Below are 18,129 nucleotides of genomic sequence, written 5' to 3'. Positions count from 1 at the left end.
TACCAGAAACTCTTATACTATGAAAAATGGACAAAGAAGTACAGGTAATAGCATTTTTAGCCAAATGTTATGAGTTTAACTGGAATCCCTGAGTCTTTAGACAACTGGGCCATATTCCTGCTCTCATTTATGCCAATGAGATCAATGGAGTTTCACTGACTTACAGTGAAGAAAGTGACATCAGAATATGTCCATGTATATCTATAGGATATTTACGTCTCCTGAAAAGACATTTATGTCCAGTAAAGTAAATAATCTGATGTACATATGCAAACACATAATGGTCAAGACTGACTATACTCAGTTATATGGTTCTCTTACAGTGTGTTTAGGAGAACCAATAAACAAATCCAACTTACCATGGCTGCACATAAAAATTGGGTAACTTGTGCACAACTTCACCCAACTATCTCTCAAGATGTGAATGCAATGGCACTGTGTGCTGGTCACCTCCTTGTACTGCAGCCTCAAGAACTCAGCTATCTTCTCCCTCTAGCTCCATTTAAATGCTATATAGAGACTGTCACACATTGCTCTGTTCCAAGTTCAGATATTCAGGATTGGCATAAAACTACACATTTGCCTCTCTCAGACCAATGGGTTGAAGTGTTAAGCATCTCCTCCAAGCTGGGATCAGTATTTTTTAATTCAATTTACATCAATGGGAGCTGAAGTTGGTAGGCACCTCACGGGAGGTGCTCATACTGCCACAAGATTACTTACTATATTTTTGTAAGATACTAACCTATTAGTTTACATTAATCAGTCCCACTCTGTTGAAGTCAGTGGAACTGAAAGTCATTAGAATCACAAAATACAAAGCTCTTGCAAGTATGTTGTCATCCTTCATGGAAAAAAATAACCAAAGAAAAATGGAAAGTGGTTGTAGATGCTATAAAAATCTTCCCAATTGTTGGACCAGAGTTGGGCCCCTAACGTAAAAGTTCAACTCTGCCACCCTCCCTTAGCTCAAATTCTTACTAAAGTTATTAGTAACATTGACTGAATAAAGATTCCAGTATCTGGCCCCCAAATTTGTCTTTTCACACTCTGTATACAAGAAATTTTGTTGCTCTTTTCCCCCATATATAATATTTGTATTTCTAGAAAACAGAAGCTGAAATTGGGGGGTAAAAGTTGCTAACCACATGGCGTTCGTACCTTTCTAAATATCTGTCCCATTAGAAGGCATTAAAAATTAAATAAAGATGAAATTATGCAGGAAAAACCCTTATTCTTTGTAAATAATCCACTGTACATATTGGATTTAGCCAGTAATTTTTGTGTTTGAATGCTAATAAGTATGCCAATATGGCTTCACACAAGGGTGTATTTTTCATATAACAATGTAAATATAATATAAATTAATAATATAAATATATAATGCAATTAATTAACCTTTTTAGTCTTGAATGCAGCCAATCTTGTAAACTACTGTACTATTTATTACTTATTTGCTATTTTTTATCCTTTTAATTCTCTCTTTTTCTGCAGATGAACCTCCATGTTACAAAAGTCCCAATCAAAATCCATTGGAATCAATGAGAGCCTTTCCATTGACTTCAATGGACTTTGGATCAGGCTCAATATTAACATTATTTTTATAGTGCTAAATGAGTAACAGATGGACAAATAGGGCTACTCCATCAAAAAAATACCTATGTCCAAACTTGGGTGGATTAAAATGTTCTGGATATATCTTTACATTCATATTATCATCCACTCCCATGGGGTTTGCTTTGAAAATGAAAAAAATAGTGTTAGTAGTATGATATAATAAAACACATTCAAGAAATACTTGTGAAGATATTTTTAAAAACATGTTCTGTAGTAGATCATATTTACCTATATTCTCCAAAGATCTCATCTTTTATTGATTGAGCTTCAGGATCTGGATGCAAATCCTCTTTTTCTTTCACTGTACAAATGAAAGAGAATAGATCTGTTTACCAGGATGTTTCCTGTATCATTTTTATTCCTGGCAGGTTCTGTTGGAAAACTTCCCATTCTTATCAAGATCTGGAGGGCAACAACTTTAGTTATATGTTTGCATTGCGCAAAGTAGAATGTTTTCAAGAGGTGTAGAAGAAGGTAGCTGACTAATTCCCAAGAATCTTAGTAAGAGTTTTGCAGCTAACTCCTTGTATGTTGCTATGAAAATGCAGCTCTTACACTTTGTTTCACTAAGACACATTTCTTTCTTTCAAGCAGGAATAAGAGATCCTCTGGAAAAGGCTTTATTTTCCGGAGAATAACGTCTAGACTGGCGCTTTTCTCTGTCTTTTCCCCAAGCCGGAAAAAAGCGGCAGCCATGTTAATGCAAATGCCGTGGGGGATATTTAAATCCCCCGCGGATTTTCCTATTGCAAAGTCTACATTAGCATCCCTTTTCCGGAAGGGATGCCAGTGTAGACACAGTGTGTGGGTTACATATGGACATGCTCTTTTAAGGAATTTTGGTCCCAAATGCCCATTTAAATCAATGGGAAATAGGCATCTTAATTACCTTTATAAAAATCTGGCCCTGTATGTACAAGAAAGGGCCACACTCATGCAACTGGATCCCCTAGCTTGGTTCCCTGCTTTTATGTACTGCTCAGTGAATTAAAAAAAATATCACAACTACTGTGAAAAAACATAGGGTTTTTGTCTATACTTACCAGAGGGTCAATGCTCTGGAGATAGATCATCAAGAGTTTGATTTAGTGGGTCTAATAAAGACCCGCTAAATTGAATGCTGAGAGTGCCCCTGCTGACTATGGTACTCCTTGCAATCACGAGAAGTAACATACATCAACTCCAGCTATGCAACTGTTGTAGCTGTAATTGTGTATCTTACACCAATTTCCTCCACCAGTGTAGATTTGGCCATATAGGGTTGCATTGTAACCCTGCTTGAGTAAGGGGCAATGTACAACATTTTAATATTAGCCTGTGGGTATAATGAAAATTATTGTAGTGTCTAATATTCCCATGGCACTTAAATTTCATTTCCATGTCTCTTCTCATATCTAATATTCCCATTGTTTAATTGTATTAATTGTTTAATACAAAATCTGGAGGAAAGTGGAACAGAGATTTCTAATCGTGCAGCTCAGACAACCAATTAATGCAATGCTGGATGTACTCGGAGGACATTAAAAAAGGCAAAATTCACATCAAATTACTGACAACTGAGTGGGCCTGCCAGGACATAATCTCAAAATTACCATGTGTAAGACACTGGATCAAAAGTGACCATCTATCAACTTGGAGACCCATTCACTTCTATTATACAGATTCAGGGCCTAAACAGAAATTGCTTTCTGAATCACATGTAAAATATCCTCACTAATGAAAATGAAATCCATAGGGACACTCTGGGGCATGAAATCACTTATATTTCTAAGCAGAGAAAAGTTATTCAGATATTAGCCAATGACAAGATTGATAAAAGAACAAAAGAATTGACCAGAAATGTGGAGATCTATTCGATGAGATCCCTCTTTCATCCCTAAAAGGGCCAAGAGTGGTGCAAAAGCTTTCTAAAAGCCCTGGTGCTGCTTTGAAGATAATCGCTAGTGCAATCAGAAGAGAGAACAGCAATAAATCTGCCTCCCAGTGACCCCCTCACAAGACATGGATCATTTTGGGAACAGAACCACCATGTGATGGGCTGTATCACACAGCACCATGGATATCCTGAGTAGTGTAACAGCATTCTAGGGTAGCCAACTTTCTAACTGCACAAAACTGAACACACTTGCCCAATCTCCTGCCCCCCCCTTCTCAAGAGACCCAGCCTACTACTCACTCCTTCTCCAATCTCACAATTGTTTGCTCTCCCCTATCCTATCCTTACTCACTTTAAATGGGCTGAGGCAATGCCTGGCTTGCAGGAGGGGATGAGGGCTCTGACTGGGGAAAGGCGGTGGGCTCTGTGGTGGGAACAGAAATGATGGGTTCAGAGTATGGGATGGGTCTTAGGGCTGAGGCAAAAGGGGGTGTGGCCTCCTGCAAAGAGCTTGGGTGTGAGAGGAGGCTCAGGGCTGGGGCAGCAGATTGGGGTGTGGGGTTCAGGCTCTAGAAAGAAGTTTCAATGTAGGAGGGAGCTTGGGGCCAGGGCATGGGGTTGGGCTCCAGATGAGCATTTCTTATCAAGGTGGTTTCGTCTGGCCCCTAGAAGCAACTGGCATGTCTGGCTCTTAGATGAAGGTGTGGTTCCCAGGCAATGGGATCAGCAGAGCCAGCATTCAGGGAAAGAGCAGGTGTCACTAGGCCAGACACTTCTGGGAGCTGCACAGAGTCAGGGACTGCCTTAGGCCTGCTACACTACTGACTGCACTTTTAATGGCCTGATTAGTAGTGTTAGGGTCCCTTTTCAACTGGGTGTTCTGGTCAAAACCAGATGCCAGGAAATCTTACATCACACATGGCAGCATGTGTTGTAACTAAGGTAAGACCTCTGGATGTCTCAGTTAAATGGAGGGATCCTGGAATAGCCCGTAATCAATAAGTTTCAAAGGTGGCTTAAAGCCATCTTAGCACCACCTTCTCTGAGGTGAGTGTTCTGTGCTGCACATCCTACAAATAGAGCACAGAATCTCATCAATTGAGTAGAGGTGTATTAATGTATATTTAATTTCACTCAAGGTTATACTTATTAAAAGCCACAAAATACAAACTTTGTATTTCAGTTGGTATAAGTTTGGCCTTTGGGACTGAAGGCAAAATATTGAGGCATATTCACTTTAAGTTATTTGTGTGAAGAATGACAGGTACATAAATATCTTTAAAAAGTATTACAGCATCATTTACCTGAGTATTTTCCACCTTTATTTCTTTTGACAAAGCACATAGTTAGCATCAACAAAGTAAGCAAAGCGATGGCACACATCAATCCAATAAACCAGCCTTGGGTGGAGATTCCCTCATAAATGCCAGCATACGCTTTGTAAAAAGAGAGATGTAAAAACATGTAACAATAAAACAGAATATTTTAGCCATAAAAAAAATTTAACACTTTTGGAACTAAACCTGAATTGCACCAAACTATTGCTATTTACTGCTTTTCTGATTTCAGTGTAGCATAAATAAAGGAAAAATACTAGCTTTAATAAATAATGTTCACATTTAAGGGAAATAAAGTGTGTGCAACACAACAGATATAAAGTAATTCCAAAGCAGTGTTTGATTCAGAGGATTAACGCCAAACAGGAAAGTTGGATAGAAAATTGATAGCCTCTCATGCAAGCAGTTTTGCAACAGATATAGAGTTAAAGGTGTTTAGGATACATGCAAACTGCTCAGCTAGCCACACTGATGAGGTAAAATGTAATAATGCCTACCTAATTAAAATAGCATAGTTGTAAAACCTGTAAATAATATGTATTAGAAATTATTTGAGTCATTATTTACTATTGGGAAGATAAAATACAAGTCTGAATTTAAAAATTATGGATTCATTCTTGCACCTATTGAAATAAATGGCAAGAGTCTAAGATTTCAGTATTTAACTGTTAAACTCTAATTATACAATGTAACATTTAATATCATTATGTCTTGAAAAATAAAATAAAATAATCTTGTTTTATCACAGTGGAGTTATCCCCCAAAGGGTTTCGTTTCTCACCTCTCTCCCTTGTCTCAATTACATCTTCAAAAATGCTATTGTTATCAACCCAATTCTTAGTCACTAGACGAACTGTATATTCAGTTCCAGGCTCAAGTGCCTCAATGGGGTGAAACTTTTGGGTGGGATTTACTGCTTCTGAAATCTTCCCGATCCCTTTACCTATGAAACGTACATAGTCAAATCACATTGATTAATTCTGTTCATTGAGTAGCAGGATTCCGAAATGCACAGTTACAAATGATTTAAGTAACAAGTGGTAATACGTTACTCTAATACAGCATACATGTTTAGCAATTGCCTTTGGATAGCATATCTTATTTTTTTAAAGGCAGACAAGAAAATAAAGTAGAAAAGCATTTTCTGTGTTTGCTCTTTGATGTTATGCAAGATAAAATCAGCATCAAACTGAAATAATTCTGAGATGTATGGTTTTTTTAAATTTAAGAATGAAAATAAATTGTTCGAATGAGACATATAGGATTATAGACCTGCTTTAACTAATGAATGCTTAATTTAAAAAACACACCTGAATATGATTTTGGTTTATTTAAATGAACTGTTGCTTGATCCATCTCATTAAATTGGAATAAAGGAGATAAGACTAAGGCTACGGTTACCAATTTTGGCTGGACACACTCTTGGAGGTTTCATAACATGATATAATCTTTAGTTGTTGGAGACTCCAGGACAATCCAGGAGAGTTGGCAACACTGAGGCCCCTGCTATCCTGAAGCACATAATGCTCTCTCTCACAGGAAAAATCACATTGCAATTTATACTCAAATTTTCCTTACTACAATAAATCTCCATGTCCCCATTTATTTGACAATTGTACTAAAACTATAAGTAAGCGCTTCTTTAGGTAAACATGAAGGGTTTTTAAAATTGTATTTCTATATACAATCTTTACGTATTCTAACTGATATTTAATTTATATAGAAAGTATTTTCAATCTTTTTTTTTGGGGGGGGGGGAACGGTTCCAACAAAATCTGTCTTGCACTCCTTTTGCTTTCAAAACTCTCACTGACTTGAACAGAATGTTTTTTCTTGGATCCAGGACTGTGGTTTATTAAGTGTACTTTACAAGAAATTCATGCTAATTGCAAAATGAAGCAACTATTATTCACTACACTGAAGAGAGCAGGATTTGCCCCCATCATGGGCTCAGTATAGTATAAGTCATATATGGTATCAGCCTAATCCAAAGTCCATTAATTCTAAAGGCTGTCATTGATGTCAATGGACTTTCAAATCAGGCCTTGGTAGAACAGTTTCCAGGTCTAGTGTTAGACACCAAACTTTGGTGAAAAATATTAAAATATTTGCCTTTTTACTTCTGTTTGTTTCCTTAATTTAACTGATCAACATTCTAAAGCCAGCTAAACAAAGGGATGTTTTTATGGTTATGTATACATACAGCATAACTCAAAAACTGCTTGACCAATTTGTGCTTATAATATGGACAGTAAAGCAATGTGGAATACTGCTGAAACCGGTAAGCAAGCAAACAAAAAGCTCTGAGCGATTAGCCCTTGGTTGATAACTGAAGGAAAAGAAAAAAGAGATTTAAGAATAGAATAGACATGGTTAAAGAATCTGTTGAGGATAAGTTTTCCAAGACAAATATACATACATCACAGTAAGCGGTTAAATTAGTAGGCCACTGGGAATCAGACAGAACATGTTCAATTGGAATAATGCTGATAGAAAAGCACAGCATATTAGCATCACATTATCTAGTGGTAGGTTTTACAAAATGAGCTACATGAAGGTAAGCTATACTTGTTAATCAAACTGCAAATTAAACAAGACATTGCAGGTACATTTTCATTACATTTTGTAAAATCAGGATGTCTTTTGTAAAATCAGAACACTGTGATTCAAAGAAAAGCTAACCATAAAGTAACAAGAAATAAAGCTCTGCTAGGAAAACTGTAACTCTGTTGGTAAATAAACACCATAAAACATTTAAAAGACATCGGCAGACAAGGTAATCATAAACACCAGTAGGTATGCATCATAGGTCTGATCTTGTATCTCTACTCACTGAGAACCTGAGGCAGCAAAGCACTTAAACTTGTCCTTAACTTTAAACGTACGAGTTATCCCACTGAAACCATTTATTTAATGCCATGACTCTCATATTTAAAGTTAAAATGCTTTGTGGGATCAGGGACTAGGTGTATAGCTTATAAGGCTGGCCAGATTGGGAACAAAATTGTACATCATGAGTTCTGCAGGACTTTTCATATTTGGCATCACAACGTTGTATAAAGGATTTTCTGTATCCTAATATGTAACATAGGAGTCCAATGGGGACTGTGGGGGTGTGGGTGATTTCTTTCCATGTAAATCTGGTCTGCATTATAAAACTAAATGCTATACATGGCCTATGGAAAAGAAATAAGGTGTAACCAAGGGCATGTCTACACTACAGAGTTATTTCGAAGTAACTCCTGTTATTTTGAAATAACAGGGCGAGCCTCCACACAGCAAGCCCATTATTTCAAGATTATTTCAAAATAATAACCTCTCGTTCTATGAGGAACAACATCTATTTTGAAATTGCTACTTCAAAATAGTGGTAGTGTGGATGCTCAGCTGCTGTTCTTTCAAAATAACTACTCCCCAGAGTCGTTCAAAGTAATTACTTCCCAGTGCTTCCTGGTGCTGTAAGTCAAGATAGCACATCCACATTAAGGGAGCCTGCCTCGGACTAATTTCAAGGCTTCCCTGTACTGTGGAGATGCTATTTTGAAATCGTTATTTGGGGAGTTATTATTTCGAAATAACTTATTTTGAAATAACCTTGTAGTGTGGACATAGCCTGAGGGAAGATTGGTAGAGGAAATAGAACAAAATAATATAAAATTCCCTGGGGTGGGGAGCAGGGCAAAGACATACAAGGAAGGAAATGTTTACTCAATATACTGCAAGGTCAGTAAACTACAGAAATTGGCTTCAGAAAACTGAAAGCAGTTAGGTTAGGTTTTAAGCTACAATACAGTAAAATAAACTTTAGTAATAAAAATTTATCGCCAGCATTTGTCATCTCTCCTCTACTATTTATCATCCATATCATGGGATTCACATGAACATTAAACACTGAACTGCAATTTTACAATATTCCTATTGGATTTAGAGATTTATGAGAACAATGGAACATACTTTCTTTTTTTATTGAAGCCTATAGAATAATGGGAAAACAAGATAAACCTCCCCCAAAGACTTACTATAGTGTTGGTTCTCCAAAAGTTAGCACATCTGTTATGAAGCTTACTTATTAAAAACAAAAAGATTGGCAATCTTGCACCTGAATTATAATTGTAGGTAATATTTTAATTTATAACAACACCTGTCTGAATACATCTGCTTGGAATAAATGGAAATATCCTTTCATCAGGTTTCCTCCACAGAATGGCTATTAAAAACTTATAAATATGCATCATAATTACACTCTACCTTCTGGGCTTTTGTATTCTAGGAGGTAGTTCATGCTGATTGGTAGGGATCTTTTATTTTTTAACTGATAGTTTACAGTTAGTGTCATGTCCCTAGAATTCATTAGATGAAAATTATTAGGTCATCCTGCTTAGCTTGACACTCAAACTATCTGTCTTGACTCTTGGGTTGTTGGTCTTTTGAATATTGCACAGAAAAGAGGGTTGCTTATTTTACCTTACTACCATTTGTAGCTGATTTAATTGTAGCAAGAATTCACTAGATAATGTTTAGAATAGCAGTGCCCTGGTTAAGGAAAAGCAGGTATGTACACCGGGGCTTGCAGAGTAGCTCCCAGAATATGTGCAGATCAGCAGTGTGGCTTGCGAGGGCAGGTTTTGTTGATGTGGAGAAAGCTCCTTGAGGAGCTGAATAAATGTTGGGGTGTGGGAGCTGTTAACCAAATTGGTCACCACTCAAGAAATGATTGCATTAGGATGTTATTCTGTTTGGCTAAGAATGCTGTGGTTTTTATCCCTCAAAATATCCTATGGCAAAGGAGAACTGAGTAGTATCTTATTTCATGTGATGACAGGCTACTCCCCTAAGATTAAAATGCATCAATTCAATGTTTTTCAGGTATAATAGAAAACAAGCAAGCATAATAATATACCTTTAATATATATTATAATGTCAGATCAAATATGCCATGTGCCAAACATGACTAAATCCATACCCACAAGCCTCCTAGACAGCTATATTTCTCTGGGACAGTGCATTTTCCAAAACATACAACACAGTATGTAACAGTTGAGTACTAGACTAATGGGAGCTTTAGAAGCCCTAAAAGACATACAAAGGTAGATTTTTTTCTTTTGAAAATGGAGCACATTGTAGGCTCTGGTTGTTTGGTATTCAATGTAATTTTATAGAGTCTCATTCCATAGTAGAATCACATTTTAAATGTTCCACTTTAAATCTGGGCAACTGTAACTGATATGCCTTGACTATGCTCCCTTTTTTGACAGACTATATAACTTATTTAAATGATACAGCTACAAATTTTATCAGCCTCTTTGCATTGTGAGCACAGTGGGCAAAATAAAAAATGTGTAGCTGGATTCAGCTTAATTTAAATTGAGCTGCCACAGTGTCTACACTGCGGGAGCCTATGGGAGCATATGCTCCCATCAGCATCCCTTACTCCTCACAGAATGAGGAGTACAGGACACCAGTGGGGGGTTGCACCCAATGTTCGATTTAGGGGCCTACTCTAGACCCACTAAACTGAATGCTAGCAGATCGACTTCTGGAGGGTCGATTTTCTCTGTAGTGTAGACAAGCCCTTAGAGTTTATTGAGATTATGCTGTTCTATTTGTTGTGCAATATGCCACTCTTACTTTCAATAGAATCTCTTGCTGCCATTGCAGTTGAAACAAAATCCTTTGAAAGAAAAGAAAGCAAACAAGGGGAAAATTCCTATTTGTTTATCATGTTTCTTAGCCACATATTACTGATAGCATTACCAAGATTCTTTTAAAACCTAGAGTTACACATAGTTCTGCAAATTAACAACATCCTAAATGACCAAATGTAGGACTCCTGATCTCGGCAAAGAATAAATGCCAAATGAAGAAGCACTGTATTTTACTAGGCTTAGATAGAATATAAAATACATTTTTAAATTATGTTATCATGGACAAAACTCTGATATCTAAAATTATCTTTTTTAATTTAGCCATTAATATCATATATCAGTAAACATCTCACACTTCCCTTAATAGTATACGAAACAGGGAGAACAGAAAGGATACTGGAAATAGAGGCCCCTTATTAATATAGTGCCAGATTTTCCATGGCTCTGAAAAGGATACACTGTACAGTAGATTTGGAGGACATATGCAATGTATGGTGGGACTGATTTACGTCAGTGAAAAGGCATTAATTCAACCTTATGACCAGTATAATATACAGTTACCTAAGGGAAAGAATGTGGCAGAATAGCCCAGCCTAAAGGCTTGTTTAAGTGAAATCAAAACTGGTCTGTGATAGTTTTTCTATCAGGTATTGAATCTGGAAGGAGATCGTTACATTCAAGTGGCTTTGATGATGGGAAACAACATGAACTACCAAAGGTGGAATAACAGAATATTTCACACCTTGTTATCTATTGGTATCCTAAGACTTTCCTAAATAATTTCCTGAGCAAGAGCATATGTTATGTGTGGATTTAATTAGACATGGAGTCCTGGATCAAGATTTGGATGCATTAGTCTGGTCTGGGTAGGTTGATTCCTGGAAATAATATTGCACAAACTGCAGGTCTGACTGGAAACTTTCTGAAGTCCAAGGAGAACATGAGAGGGTGTGTATTTATTTGTGTGTGCATGTGTGTGTGTGTGCGCGCACAACTGAGTTCATCATAGGGTAGGCAATCTTTGACAATTTGTATAGGGTGAAAATTGGGAAATTTGTCTTTAGATCTATTCATGGATTTGGAAAGATACTGAAATGCATCACATGAACAACCAGGTCTTTATGCACAAACATTCATTAAGGATAATAAGAATTAAATAATGTGGAAGATGACAAAATGAGATGGGTGTGTCTGTTTCACAGATGAGACTTTAAATGCTCCTTAATGATTAGATCCTGAAATCAGGAGTGGTACATGAACTGGATTAAGAATCTTTTTTTTTTTTTTTTTTTTTTTTGCCAGGAACTGTGCTTTGGCTTCAGCACCTGAAGAGACTATGCAGGATGAAAGCCAGCTAGGATATGAAGTTACATGGCTACCATATGTTATAAGTGTTAAAAATTATGAGGTCAGGCCATTTCTGCTGATCACATTCGTTTAATCTTTTTCTGTGGTATGTCACCAGCAATTATTGTTGATTAATAGCTAGGAACTTGTTCATTGGTACTGTAGAACTTTCAGAGTTGCTGAGCACAGTATATTTTATTTCAGCTAAATGAGACAGACTGGCTTGTTCTTTTAATTTTCTTGCAAATCACTGGACGTTAAAGCTGTAGGATAGCAAGTAGCCTATAAATGTATTTCACTGTGTAAGTTTATGGAATAATAATGCTATGCATGAGCAAACACACTATTGCTAGCCTTATGCTAATCTTGATTTGTGGGTTACCAAATTCTGCCCTCAAATGACAACATATGGCTTCCATTAATACCTCTCAGAATCCAAAATGGCCATTCCACAGCAGAATATGGTCTTATAATATTATCAAAGACAGGCTTTTGTGTTCTCCAGCATCCCGTTCATGGTTACTAAAGGCAAATTGCTAGTTTTAATAATATCAGATGAGTTAATTGTTTGGTTGATGTTGCTGCACAGTGACACAAAATAACTAAACCATTTTTGAAGGATCCAGGTTCCAACATTTAAAATTTCACTGACTGTGCTAAGGCAAAGCAGATTTTAAAAGCAAACAATTCCTTCTAATCAGAGAGGAACATGTCAAAACTGGAACAGTCTCAATAGATTTACCATTATTACAACCTCTCGTCATTAAATTATACCTCCTGTTAACTTACTCCCTTCAGTTATTGTTAATCCTTCTTCTGTGATTGGTTTCCCACAGCCTTTTATAGTACAGGCCTTCACGTAGAATTTATACTTAGTGCTGGAGCTCAGATTAGAAAACCTCCAGCTGAAAGTTGAAGGGTTTGTAATATTGACATCATTTAGTGGTCCAATCTCATTGGTTTCATTTACTGAAAGAGAAACAATAGAGTTCATTCAGGCATGGAAGCTAAATGTTACCAAAATGTGAGTGTATCAAAACAGCTGATAGAAAAATGTGGTTTATAGTAAGTAGGAAGGATGATATTTTAAATAATTGTATATCTTACTATGCTGATGTATTTGTGAGTCTTCAAATGGGATTTACCATGTCTAAATCAATCAATTGTATGATTGGATATTATGTAATGGAAAAGATTCTGTGATTCTAGAGGTCTCTTTACTGAAAAAAGAGAAAGGCCTGACTGTTAGGGCTATACAAAATGGTGGTCTAGAACCCTCATAAATGCTCATTAATTTAGAATGCTCAAGAATTTTCCTTTTGCTCCCAAATATCAGTCTGGGTTCTTAAACTTTGACAGGCCTGAAGCCATGATGCAAGTTTCTGGGGTGCTTGCAGGAAGTCTAGCAGCTGACTGGTGTATACGTAATGGCCATTTGAACACCCTTACTTGGCCCTCTCCAAAACTGGAAAGCATCCAACCATTACCCTTACCAAAGTACTGCATTACAAAAATAAGAGTGCAGTTTCCTTATGAAGGATAAATACTGAGTGACAAGTTCACAACAAGCATGTCCTTTGGCAACACGTGTTGAACATCCATTCCATTCCAACAGAGTATGATAAATTACCCTACAAACTTACCCCCAGTGTTTGACTGTACTGGTAAATTAAAATTGATAATGCAACACAAACTTTCCTCCCTCAGCTTGGTGGCTCCTGGACCATATCTCTTCTATCTCCTTCGCTTCTTTTGCCCCCCACAAGACATGCTTTATTTTTATTTCCTTGATATCCTAGTTACACTCCATTGGACCCACCCAATTGTATGACTCAGCAGTAATTTTCTGACTCTAAAATACAGGGTTTTTACAAATGGGCAGAGCATTTGCTGAAATGAAATCAATAAATAAAATGGATAAATGGTCACAAAAATTTTGCATTATTTGCCCAGCTGTAGCAAGTATGCATGTTTAAAGATTCTAAGCCAATGCACATGAGTCATGCATTATTATCACAAATTATTTCTTCTTTGAAAAATCAGGTGCATTTCTAAAAACAGCTATGTATTTTCTCAGTACTGTTTAACTATTGGGTTAACCGTTTGTGATTTGAAAACATTTATTACATGATTTCATTAATTTGTAAGAGTCTCTCAATGTACCATGATTGCACGATGAGCTTATCTAGACAGAAAAAGAAAATGCTGAAAACCTCTTCCCTTGGAAAATGGAATTGGCCTGCCCCCAGCAGGCTAAACTAACATCTGTAATTTTAGAATATTTTTTCTGTGCTGAACAAATTGTGACTTACAGTTGAAAAGGATTACTTTGCAGTTACTATATGTTTTAAATAACATTGTATTTAAAATACTGTTTGATATAAATATGACCTATTTGCTAAAACTCTACATCAAAGCAGAACATGTACTTACTTATCTGGTATTGCAAAATGTAGCCAGTAAGAAAGCCATTTGGTTTTCTTGGAAGTCCCCATGACAGAGTGACAGAATCCTTATCAAATGATAGTATTCTTAGAAAGCGTGGCTGTTCAGGGACTGGAAAACATAGGAACTGACTTAGTTTCAATGAATGTAGGTATTATCTTAGCTGCTCAGACTCCATACACTCCAGTTAGTATGACACTTCATCCAATATGCACGGTTCTCCATTCTTCGTCAACATATGATAAATGCTTAGACCTGATCCAGCAAGATGCTTGCTGACTATCTCTTGAAAGTTCTCGTTAACTCCCATTTACTGAGTTGATTTGGACTTTTCTATTGGATAATTGCATGAAACTCTTTTTTTTATGCTAGCATAATAATATACATAATATATCGATGAATGTTTGTTTAACTTCCTCCATCCCATTATTTAGTTTTTTCTTACCTCCTTCTGGAGTTTGGAATATGGTTGGAGAGCTTTCAGGTCCAGCTCCTTTTGCATTGAAAGCCAAAACAGCTAAGTGAAATTCACTAAATGGCTCTAGACCAGGAATCATTCCATAATTTCTGTCTCCTGTAAATGTTAGGAAGTGTTTGTCTGGGTGATGTTGTTTTCCATCCATCAAACTCCTTGTTTTCCACCAAATGACCTGTATGGAGAAGGGCAATTCTGTAAGAATATATTGATACAGTGGCTCTATTTCAGGATACTTCCGGTATCCTGTAATTGCTATTCTGCGTCTTGACAAATAGCTACATATCTTTCAAAATAATGGGTGTACTATTCCGATGTTCCTGTAAACTTCATTCCATGAGGGTTAAGAGATGTTTTGGAATACCAGCTTATTTTGAAATTGTTGCAAAATAAGCTATTGCGAAATTAACTTGAAATAAGCTTGTTTTGAGATAAGGGTGCAGTGTAAACACACCTTAACTGATTAAGTTCTGAAGAGATGAACACTGCTATGATATCCCTCGACTTCACAACAACTGTTTTAAGCTGAGACACAGGATTTATCTAACACAGCATGAAAAGGCATCTGATAATTTGAAGAATAAATTATGATAACCTTATGTCCTTTTAAGTGTCCACGAACTCGGTCTCTTGGAATGCTGGACCAGATCGCTTTAACTAGTGTGCTATTCATCACTTCCACCATTACACTTGAAGGAGCAGCATCTGGAACTGTAAATATGTAGGTGTTATATATACTGAGCATACTCCTTGGGAGTTATTTTCAAAGAGTAGCTCTAAATGTATAGATACTGCATGCCCAGCTAGCATGGGTACAAACAGCAGCATAGATAGTGAGGCACTGGTCAGGTGAGTAGAGGGTCCTGCGCATCTAATCATTAGGAAATATCCCTTATATGGGTCTCTACATGCCAAAGAAGCACCTCTGATGCCTACAGTGCTATTTTTAGTACAGTAGCATCCCTGTTGTCCTGCTGGAGCCTTTCCCTACCACAGAAGAAGGCTGCTCTAGCTTCAGGGAGTGCCGGAATCTTTCTCTGCCATAGCTGGACAGTCTCTGGCAGTGGAACGAGTCTATGGCAGCTCCCTGAGTCCTTTCACATTAACAGGAGGGAGGGAGAGTCTTTTGTTGTCCTGTGTAGCTACACAGTGCAGTGAATGTGGATGTAGTCTTCCTTTCACTGAGATGTGTAGTTATATGCATCCCACATGCCATAGCAAAGGTAGGCAATTGAGCAGGCCAGCTGACAGGGGAGACAAAGGCAGCAGTTGCCCAGGGGCCTGGCGATTCAAAGGGGCCCGGAGCTCCCAGCCACCACGGGTGTTCCTATGGCAGTGGCTGGAACCTCAGGCCCCTTTGAATTGCCACCAGAGCACTGCTCTGCATGGTTCTGAGAGCTTGGGGGCGGAGTGTGTCACAATCTAGACAGTGCTAATGGCTGACTGTCCTCGGCCCTGCCCCTTCTGCCAGAGGGCCCAGCCTGTCTGGGGGTGAACACCTGGGGCCACCACACACCTTGACCCTGCATCTGGATGCTGGCCCCACTGCAAGTGACGAAGAGATCACAATTCCCCCAAGCTACTCCGCCTGGTTCAGGTTATAGAGGCTCATGCTTTTAAGGCGAGCTCTACACTATGGCCTTTTTTCGGAAAAAGCTACACAGATTACGCTCCACAATTTGCGTAGCTTTTTCCATTTGCTTTTCCGGAAGAGGCTTTTCTACCATTTGGCCCCGTCTAGACTAGAACGAGGTATGCAGGGTTCCCTGAAAGAGCACGTTTTCTCTTCTGAAAAGTAGAAGAGAAAACGTGTTCCCTGGATGCAGCGGATCAGGTCCATAAAAAGCAAATTGCAAGTGGAATTGAACACAAACAGTGAAATTTTACTTTTTTACTTAACTTTCACTATCTATGGGATGATTTGTTGTCCTGTATTAATATGGAGACCGTGAAAAACCTTGTCCCTCGCCTCACACTCACAATCAGGGAACAAGAGCTCTTACTGCTATGAGACTCTCAGTAGTAAGGGTTTGCTGGCTCAGGCCTTAAATTAGCAAACTATCAGAGAAATTGTAGATACATCTATAAATCTAATACAAAGATTTATCAAAATCATTTTATAATATAGGAACTTTGTAAGTCTTTTAACTTTGTATTATGTCTTTTCATAATGGCTTATAGAAACTTTGTATTAGCCTGATAATGTAGTCTCCTTATAATGCTTCATATTGTAGAAACTTTGTATTAAGTCCTTTCATAATTTGTATTAAGTCTTTTCATATTGTAGAAATGTTATATTAAGTCTTTTTATAATGTAGAAACTTTTTATAATGTTATAGTCCTTAGGAATAATTAAGGTAAAAAAATGCCTTTGTATTACAAGTAGAATAGAACTTTCCCCTTTTACTTGATTGCCCCATTGAATGAATGAGGCATGGAAGGCAAGCACCTCCAAACAACTGCAACTGTTGGAGAGGGGAATAGGATCAGATCCAAGGATACTAAGACCTGTCAAGTGGACAATAAGGCCTGTCAAGTGAGAAAGATCAGACTTACTAAGTCAGAAGCAAGTACCTTGGGAGTCAGAAGCAAGCACCTTCTTTGGAAGAAAATTAAAAAACCCTCTTTGAAGATGAATGTTGTAGCATTGAAGACAACACCCAGAAGAAGGCACCATAAATGACTAACATCGCAGCTAAAGATGACTAATAGATCTGCATAAGAGGGAAGCTACTATAAATGTAAGATGTCTTGCAGGGGACCCCAGGACTCGTCTTGTCAACACTGAAGCATTATCCGGATTAGCAGAAGCCCAGCTCCTGTTCCCCGCATCTAACTCACCTGGCCAGTGAAGTTAAGGGGAGCAACAAGTTGATAACAACAACAAAACCGAGTGTGTTTGCATGTGAATGAGTGTGGTATATCATATGCATATGATACATATATAATGTGTGTGTGTATATATATATATATATATATATATATATATATATATATATATATATATATATATATATATATATATATATATAATGTATAATGTGTGTATATAAACCCAATAAATGTGGCATTTTGCCTTATCCTCCTGAAAAAGATCCGGTGTAGTTCTTTAAGCACCACAAAATGAAATACAACAATCATTGCCCATTGAAAGCAGCTACTTTCCAACCAATAATTTAGCTAATTCTAACAGGTCATTCAATGGAATTTCAAAACAAAACCTGAGGGTTAGTTTCTTTCTATCACATCCAGAACAGTTTCTTTGTTAAGCTATTGTTTGATTTTTATGATAATATCATGATGTTTTTTATAGCACCTACTGGGAATAGACATAGACTGAGCTCATGTCAAGAAGGAGCCACAATAGAGAGGCTGGAGGAATGGCCC

At 37.4% G+C, this 18,129-nt stretch overlaps 1 protein-coding gene across 12 annotated transcripts in view; it reads right to left on the bottom strand.

Moving 5' to 3' along the window:
• The window catches only part of CHL1 (cell adhesion molecule L1 like), a 217,993-nt gene that overhangs the window by 5,230 nt on the left and 194,634 nt on the right, over positions 1-18,129 (bottom strand). For 7 of the 12 annotated variants that reach the window (XM_075938657.1, XM_025184362.2, XM_075938665.1 and 4 more), the window contains 7 exons: positions 15,338-15,453; positions 14,713-14,917; positions 14,256-14,378; positions 12,597-12,791; positions 5,612-5,773; positions 4,798-4,929; positions 1,846-1,918 (listed from right to left, as the gene is read on the bottom strand). In XM_075938657.1, coding sequence (XP_075794772.1) covers positions 1,846-1,918; positions 4,798-4,929; positions 5,612-5,773; positions 12,597-12,791; positions 14,256-14,378; positions 14,713-14,917; positions 15,338-15,453 — 1,006 coding nt within the window. Of the gene's footprint in view, positions 1-20; positions 1,738-1,845; positions 1,919-4,797; positions 4,930-5,611; positions 5,774-12,596; positions 12,792-14,255; positions 14,379-14,712; positions 14,918-15,337; positions 15,454-18,129 lie in introns of those variants that run through there. The other 5 variants (XM_075938660.1, XM_075938663.1, XM_075938668.1 and 2 more) reach the window with 4 other exon arrangements.

The sequence above is a fragment of the Pelodiscus sinensis genome, chromosome 11 (assembly GCF_049634645.1).
Source record: "Pelodiscus sinensis isolate JC-2024 chromosome 11, ASM4963464v1, whole genome shotgun sequence".
NCBI lineage: Eukaryota > Metazoa > Chordata > Testudines > Trionychidae > Pelodiscus > Pelodiscus sinensis.
The sequence above is the reverse complement of the archived record's forward strand: the minus strand, read 5'-3'. Positions and strand labels throughout refer to the sequence as shown.